The sequence below is a fragment of the Amblyomma mixtum genome, chromosome 10 (genome assembly GCF_055824585.1).
Source record: "Amblyomma mixtum isolate Tamu chromosome 10, ASM5582458v1, whole genome shotgun sequence".
NCBI lineage: Eukaryota > Metazoa > Arthropoda > Arachnida > Ixodida > Ixodidae > Amblyomma > Amblyomma mixtum.
In genome coordinates, this window is record NC_143021.1 from 151,837,489 (window position 1) to 151,846,560 (window position 9,072).

The following is a 9,072-nucleotide window of genomic DNA, read 5'->3' on the forward strand; positions in this document are numbered from 1 at the left end:
TACGGCGCTCGGCTGCTGACCCAAAAGACGCGGGTTAGATCCCGGCCGCGGCGGTCGAATTTCAATGGAGGCGAAATTCTAGAGGCCCGTGTGCTGTGCGTTGTTAGTGCACGTTAGAGAACTCCAGGTGGTCGAAATTTCCGGAGCCCTTCACTACGGCGTCCCTCATAGCCTGAGTCATTTTGGGAGGTTAAACCCGAATAAACCAAACCAAACCAAGCATTTACAACTAGATGTTCGAGGCTAGGTGCCTTCAAGGTCCTATTGTGAAAGCGCCTCACAATGCAACGAAGAATAAGTCAGGGGCATGGAAATGGCCGCCGGTCAAACAAGAATTTTTCTTGCCCTTCGAATTCAGGTGGCCAGAAAAAGTATTTCAATCTGCTTACGAATTGCGTCCACTTTTCATGTCGCTAGCACCGACGGGCTTGGGAAGGGCATGTAATGCGAAGGAAATGTAACCGCTTGTCGATGAGGATGATGGTCTGGATTACAAAAGAATACAAGCGTAGCAGGGGGGGGGTGCAGAAAGATGGGCGGAAGAGATTACGAGAGTTATGGGAGAGACCTCTGCCCTGCCGTGGGCGTAGCCATGCTGCTGATGATGATGGTGAGTACAAATAAGTTTGCGGAATTAATGTCAATGGTAGTAATTTTGGGGATACGGTTTAAAACTAATTAGAAACGTGCTACTCCCGCTCCTGACTCCGTTTTACTGAAAGAGGTACCATTATTTGTAACAATGAACGTGTCGCCGCGGAGGCTCTGTGAATACGGCACTCGTCTGCTGACCCGAAAGACGCGGGTTCGATCCCGGCCGCGGCCGTCGAATTTTGATGAAAGGGAAATTCTAGAGGCCCGTGTACTGTGCGATGTCAGTGCACGTTCAGGAACCACAGGTGGTATAAATCTCCGAAGCGCCTTTAACTACAGCGTCTCTCATAGTCTGAATCGCTGTGGAAGTTAAACCCCACAAAGCAAACCAAACCTTTTAATACTTAACGTACACTTTATCCTCAGGCTTCTTATTATCTTTAACAGTCGTCCAGAGTAGCTTTGTGATCTTTCTTCGAAAGTTACTCTAAAATGGACGTGGGAGTCCCGTTCAGGAACGAATCATTGTTAAGTTTCGCGTTTTAAGGGAAATAAAAGAAGACTCAAATACACAGGACGCGTTTCATTCTCTGTCATTGTTCGGTGTATTCTGTGCAGACTCCCTACTTTTAATCAGTTTGTGCTTGAGTATTTTCGTCAGAACAAGTTCTTCAAGACCATCTACCGTCGTTGTTTCAGACTCCTCAATTTCATAAATGTGCAGATTGTTTCGTCGAGAATAATTTTCAAGATAGTCCACTTTTTTCTTTAGCGGAACTCTCGCTTTATTCAAATCTCCAAGCAAGTGTTCACAGGCTTCCACCATTTGCACAGTTCACGAAACGCGTCCAGTTTACTTTTGATTACCAATCTTCAACTTGTGATCGAAACGTCTGAGTCTAGCTTTACTCTTATCGACTTTAGTTCCCTTCAATGAGCGATTTTATTCTTAAGAATTTCCTCGAGTTGCTGTTCTATCCCTGGGCCCGAACAGGTTCTACTTCGCCACATAACAAAACTGCAACAAACAAAATGATTCTAAGCAATTAAATGCATTCATGAACGACGCCTGGGCAAATCACCATCACCAAATAGAGATTCGATTTGAAATTAACAGGACTGTGATATCTACAAACCTGCACAAAAAATGGGGGACATTTTATCTCGGTGGTTAGGGTATTACACGATTGCATTATTAGGTTCCATCGACCCCTTGTGCGACCCATGTTGCTCTCCTCGAGCAACCTGTAGCGACCACCAGTCATTTACTTCATCCCCACCTGCAATGGTGCGCACCTTGCTCACAATCTGGTCGGCAGGTTACAATGACGGGACACGGTTACGGAACCTAGGTGGCCCACCTTCCCCATAGGTTGCTTCTGTGTGGATTTTGCGTCGATTTTTTCTTTACAGTCAACGACGCCAATGTTGCATTTTCTGCAAAACGAGCTCCTTAACGGTATCGCATTGAAATAAACTATGAGGCAGCCTTTACACACAACTGATATAAATACCTGATGAGCGAAAAGCTTTCTTCTCTTCAGCTGCAATTCACAAATCCGAGCGAATTCCACTTTCTTCCTTGTAATGCTTGTTTTTTAGCAAAGTGCCCGCTTTACAAGATCCACTTTCACCCCTCATATAGCAAATGCACAGCCTTGCAGTGGCACATGCAAGCCGCGTGAGAAAAAGATGTTCCTCCCGCATGGACCTTACAGGCAATCCTGCCGATCAGTGTAATGAACGCGGAGACCCTCTGTCATCCTCCTGGGAGAGGGAAGGTAAAATGCCCAGTTGCGAGCTTTGAGAGAGAGAGCATGTAATTTGGTTTTTCCTCCTCAAATGTCAACATGATCTGCAATAGCCCGTGAGCCAAACTGAGTAGTTGAAAGAACACACAAGCGTAACGAAGTGTACATTTCGATGCGCAGACATAGTTACGCCACCTAGGTGCAAGAAAAACTTGCGATGTTGTTAAGTGCAATGAAAAAAAAAGGAGCGAGCACGAGTAATAAACCACCAAACCCGTTGCTGCCTCCAACTAAATGACGTTTGAGCACCGCCTTCTTGTCCTTGGTGCGGTGGTGTTATATATGGCGTCTTGGCGCTGCAGCGGACACGAAAGGCAACATAGAGACGAGGATTCTGCTCTTCTCCGAAGAGCTCGTAAAACCGAGAATCGCATTCGAATACAAATATTTTTGACAGAGCCTTGTTTGGTGTTCTTTTGGATGAAGGTAAGATTTTTTAAGTCGACAAACCATTGCTTTATGTGCGTAAACCAACCTTGTGCTTATTGTGCGTAGAGTTAACGGGCGGACTACTGCGAGCAATAGTCATTGTACTTCAGCCATTAGCAAGCCATCAACGAGTCACGACGTGACCGATGGGAGCCATGATAATTTAATCGTCTCTTTAGGCCCCCTTGTTAAAGATATTTTTGTACTGTGGAGTGAATGAGGGTTTGAGCTACTCCGATTGTACGCAGTAGCGACCAGGATAGCGGACGGAAAATATTAGGCGGTAAAAATTTAAGAAACATATAGAGCTGAGAGCTGCCTACCTGAGCTGCCTACCGATATGTCCCTCTTAGAAGCACGCAGTTCCCCTCGGTAGCCGTCCATATTCAACATGCTGGCATACTAATAGCACTTGGATCGTCACTTACTAGTAGCGACCGTTCTTACCTGAACATTTGGTTCTCTTAGATGCTGACAATCTGTGTCAGGACGCACTACTACATCAGACTTGTCACTCATGATCAAAAGACATAATTTCAAATGAAAAGCTGTCTAGTTCACACTATTCTTCAAACACTGAGTTGTGCACACTAACCGAGATTAACGATCTGCCGCATTGCGACCATTTTTAACAGTTTCTCTTATTTTGCACGGCGTCAGTTTTCCAGACATTTTTTTTTCTCTGGCCGCTACTGCGATAACAGCCTGCTGCACGTTCCTCTGCAAGGCGCCTTGCTGTCCTCTATAAATGCGTTTGATGCCCAGGAGAGTGACCAGCTCACCTGCCCCGAGCTTGCGTGTTTATCGACAGAAGTATTTACAGAGTTTTGCGAGGAGATTGTCCATTTCCGAAATTCTTACACCTTTATATAAAGCGATTGTTGTGCTCTCAAGAGCCAATCCTTTCAAAACACACTGCTCGACGGCGTACTTGTTTTCTCGTCCTAAGGACTGTTATGAAATTTTCAATCACACATTAACTTTGCCAGCGGGATGTCGGGGCCACTCGTTCGACATAGATATCGGTACTAAAAGACATCGCCTCATTCCTTTAATGAAGACTAAGCTTCAATGATGGCTAAATTTACGCCAAGTAAATTTTTTTTAAACTTACGCTATAGTGTTTTTACAGTTTGTTTTCTTTCAATACACTCTCAGATCCTTCCTGTGACATAATAATCAATTTTTTTTTCGCTCACCGCACTGAAACATAACATTTATGCTCATTTCAAATGGGCAGACAATGTCCACTGTCTGCGATTATAAAATTAATTGTGATTTAAAACAGAAAAATTCCTATTTCGCGTTTCCTGTTCTCATCATTAAGTTTGCATTCTACATTTCTTCCCATTCTTAGACAGTTTCATTGTTATCTGCCACTGCATCGAATATGTCTAGTTAGATGAATGAGATAAAAAATTAATCATTAAATTTTGAAGTACGACAGGACTGAAGGAAACGTTCCTTCAGTTACCGTTGAGCTTTCATTGTCGCAAACGCGTTTGCTTGCGGCGAGCATAGTGTAAGAAAGATGAAACTATAGATATTGTGGTCCGGATCTTTCTTGTAAATTATTAAGAGGACTCAAATATGCATGAACATATACTAGCTAGTTTTCCATGCAGTGGCCATCGCATTTCTGTAGAGAATCATTCGTGAAAGGGCGCACAATAAACACTAGTAGCAACATATACAATTCGCGATGCTCGCTCTAAATCCAGAGCATTCATCAGCTTACATGTGCAAGCCCAAGATGACTTTAGTCAACGTTTTTTTTAGACTTAAGTGACATATTTTTTTCGTCTGTTAACAGAAGCGAAGCGTCTCAGATTATGGACACCTCTTTCATTCCAACAGATAGGATTTCAACCTTGCGTTTGAGTGTTGGTCTATCAATTGACCCTTAAATCGCGAATCCAGATCTATTTTTTTGTAAAAGCAGATTGTAAAGTGACATCGACGGTTGCGAGCGCTGGAAAGACACTGTGAGATGCTACACCGGAGACGCTCCAACGGTCGGCATTTGGCGGTTTTTTTTTAGCGTTTTAGAGGTCTATAGTACTCAAGGCGGCTTAATTGACACGAAAGCACAGAGAGATTGCTTGGGAGAGAATCTTTTCCCATTAATCTTGCAGTATTTATCAAATATCACACACATACGCGCTCATGCAAGGGCTTATCTCTCCCATCCATTTACCCGCACAGGCAGCGCCGATAAAACAGACTCCCGTCCAGCGATTTCCGTGAAGTGCGCATAGGTGCCGAAGGCCCATCGCGTGATTTTCCTTTCCACCGTCACGCTCAGTGAGGCAGGAGATAGCGTTTTGCGAAGGCGAAAGGATTCCGGCGTGACGTCAGTGCGCATTACATCATCGGCCTTGACCGAGATGCAGCATTCTGTACACTAACCACCGACGCTTGCACGTTCAAGGCTTTTCGTTTAGATCAGGTTTCGCCGGCAAGAACGGCCGGCGCAAGCGCTTTAGTCGAGTGAGTTTCATCGAAAGCGACGGCAGAGCTAACAACTGCGTGCAGGTGCGTATCCTTCTTCACATCTACATTTTCGGTTAAGAAACGCTACCCCAACGTTCAGAAGGCTCATTTTAAAGCATTCGGATTTGAATGAATGAAAGGTGAGTGCGCTGAACTGAGGTGAATGCATATGCCGACAAGTGTCCGCCGTACGAAGCAAAGTAGGTATGTAGGAGTTGTATGCGCGTGTGTGTGTGTCTGTGTGTCTCAGTGAAGTCAAAGACGCAAAGCATTACGTCTCAGGCCATTATTAGAAAGCAATGTCCACCCCGAAATGTTGGAGCATTTTGTATTCTTTCGCTTCGAAGCCAGGCGCAACGAGCGAACGACGCTTTCTTTCCCGTGTTTGCTCAGTGACGCCTTTCGAAATTTATTTATCAAGCGATTATTTATTCATACTCGAATGATGTCAGATAACATATCAGATGACCTTAGTGACCTTGACCAAACCGTATGTTAAAAGCTAGAACGTAGTATTAAGATTTTAGTTTCTTTTTTGCGGGATTCCAAAAAAAATGGCACTAGTTTTTGTTTGCGATTTAACCCCTTCTGCTTCATCCTGAGCAATTTCGAGAAGCCGTTAGCGTCGAGTTAACAGTGGGGCGGTTTGTCTACGCATCTTGTTTTGTAACGGTGTTACAAAATGGACATTTCCTAGTGCGGTTTTAAGCTGTTTCCACCTTTTTCTTAATATTCATTCGTCGCCAAAAGATTGCAAAAAGCATTAATATTCTGAAAGCACTTCCAGGTAGCCCCTGGAGCATATACTACACGACCATCAGGTAACACTAATGACGAGGACATTGCATATTTGTGATGGACCATAACAGCCCTGAGCTACGTAACAAGAAAACTGACGTCTGGACTTTGCGCTGTGAAAGCGCGCTACACAGCAATACTTGCAAACGAAGAAAGGTACTAGCCGGTTTCGAAAAGAATGGGGCCGCAATACAATGCTGCAGGAAACCTTTTCAAAACGAGGAAATGGCGACGTGTCTATTCCTGCCTTAAATGCTTGCTGCACTTAAACCATTCGGCCGGCGCAGTGCTTATCGTTCCATAATATGTGCTGCCGTCGTTAGCCACTTGGGTGGTCTGATAAGCTGAGATGCGGCTCAGCTTATCATACAACCCAAGTGCCAAGTGTCCGCTATCGCCTCCCCAAGATCGTGTGGTTCTTGCCATGAGACGACAAATACTACGATATCTTAAAACAAGCCTCCCGCGGCACTCTTCAGCACGACACAGATTTCAGCGAGCCTTTGCAACGATTGTGTGCACTGCTGTTTAGATTGTACGGTGCTCGCTTTCTGAGAAGAAAGTAGAAGGTCGTCGAAATTCGAATAAATCAAGTAAGCTAACAACTGCATTCTCCAATTTCAGGCAATGGCAGCGGAAGTCTTTCGGACACTAGACGGCGTTTACTTAGGGAAGCATTTCCCCGACGACGCCGTTCGCTCCACCTTGGCATACAAGCCACGACCTGATGACCTGTTTATCGTGAGCTACCCGAAGTGCGGGACAACCTGGACGCAGCACATTGTGTACAACATCTTGATGAACGGCGCCGAGAGCAGCGACCCCCTGGATCTTGTCCTCCGGCTTCCTTTCTTGGAGCTGCAGGGTGGAGATGCTGCTGCTTACGCCCCTAGGCCAGCCGCATTCAAGACACACCTGTCTTTCCACAAGAACCCGTACTCACCTGAAGCCAAATACATCTACATTACGAGGAATCCTTACGACTGCTGCGTGTCCTTCTACTACCACACAAGAAATCTTCCACCGTACAAGTTCGCAGATGGGACATTTGATCAGTTCTTTGAACTGTTTCTTCAAGGACGGGTCGACTTCGGAGACTACTTCGAGAATGTTCTCTCATGGTACGAGCATCGCAACGACCCCAACGTTCTGTTCCTGACGTACGAAGACCTCAAGCGCGACACTACGCGAGGAATTTTGAAGATCGCGGCTTTCATCGGCGAAGACCAGGAGAAGAAGCTGAAAGACAATCCGGAGCTCCTGAAACGAATTCTTGAGAATACTAGCGTACAACACATGAAGAAGAAGGTGATGGTTAGCCCACAGCCACCGAAACTAGACGACTTGAGTGAACCAGAGCTTCTCAAGCGACTGAGGCCGGAGCTTCTGAAAGGCGTTCGCCAAGTCATCGATATTACACGGGAACCAATGACTGGAGAATTCATCCGCAAGGGCCAGGTCGGCGACTGGAGGAATCATTTCTCCGCAGAGCAGATCCGACGAATGAAGGAGAGGATAGCAGAAGCCACTGCAGGGTCCGACCTCATGAGCTTGTGGAAAGATGTCGATATTCCGTAAATACAGAAAGCAATGTGCGCACCCGAAATGTAACAAAGTTTTTAGTTTCTAATGAGGTATCAACTTCATACTCATAACGAGCAATGTTGCGGAAATTTGCGTGTGGTTTTCATTTGAATAATTTTATTTTTTTTAATTGGCGCACTTTTTGTTTCTTGCCATGGTAGCCCTTAAACATCGAAGCGAGGGGACGGATTCCAGCTTGAGAAAATTTTCCGCTCCAATTTAAACATTTTTTATATGAATAGATAATTTTCTTGAACACTTTACGCTCCTATTGATACATTAAGGTAATGAAAATGGTGGAAATTGTTTTTTTGATATTCTTAGTAATGAGTACATTCCTCTTTAGATTGTGGAAAATAGAGAAGTCCTAACACTTGACTCTTCAGTGGTTATGACGCTGCGCTGCTGACCCTAAGGACGCGCGTTCTACCCGGCCGCGGCGGTCTAATTTCAATGCAGGTGAAATTCTAGAGGCCCGTGTACTCTGTGATGTCCGTGCACGTTAATGAACCCCAAGTGTTCGAAATTTCAGGCGCCATTCACTACGGCGTCCCTCATAGCTGAGTTCCTTTGGGAAATTAAACCTGATAGACCAGACTATCATCTGTGGAGTTTCAAAATGTTTAGTGGAAAACGGGGTTCAACAAACCCCCACACTGAAACGACTATACCTCCAAAAGAGCGCATGGCGACTTCAACTAGCGAGTGACATCGATTTTACTGAAGTAAAGAAGGTATATTCGCAATTAATTGCTGTTCAATAACTTGTAATAAACTAGTATTCCAGTGACCACAAAGTCTTCACAATGGAAAATAAGTTTTTTTTTTAATTTTATCGTTTTTTATTCTCAGAAACAGTACACAAACTGTTGTTTGGACCCATAGCCTTTACGGCTAGTGAGGGGTCCAAATACAAAACAAGTACAATATTACTGCAGACCGTGTAAAATAAAAAACTTCAAGATTAACACACACAATTGAATTCATTCCTACATTTCCATGGAAATTAAATAGTGTTTTAACGATGCCGAAAAGTTATTTTTTTCTTTAACTTCATTCGGGATTTCATTCCACACATGGGCTCCGCTGTATTCTAGGAGTCTCCGGCCGTACATATTGTAACAAGGTGGTAAATTAAATAGATTGTTGGTTGCAGCTCTTGTTTGTTTCATTGGTAATCTAAATAAACTAAGGGGCAGGGGGTTGTTAGATTTTATTACATTGTTTACTATTTCAGCTACCTTCAGTTTATATGCCATTGATAGGGGTAAGATACGAAGCTGCTGAAAGAGTGGCCTGCTGGGGTATGTATTATTTGAATAAGTTATCATACGAATAGCTCGTTTTTAAAGGCGAGAAACAG

General features: G+C 44.3%; 1 protein-coding gene across 1 annotated transcript; it reads left to right on the plus strand.

Moving 5' to 3' along the window:
* Positions 1 to 5,183: 5,183 nt before the first annotated feature.
* On the plus strand, positions 5,184 to 8,864 carry LOC149327390 (sulfotransferase ssu-1-like). Its single transcript, XM_089564088.1, has 2 exons — positions 5,184 to 5,369; positions 6,750 to 8,864. Exon 2 carries the CDS (start codon positions 6,753 to 6,755, stop codon positions 7,701 to 7,703), a length of 951 nt encoding a protein of 316 aa, XP_089420214.1. The 5' UTR covers positions 5,184 to 5,369; positions 6,750 to 6,752; the 3' UTR covers positions 7,704 to 8,864.
* Positions 8,865 to 9,072: the final 208 nt, after the last annotated feature.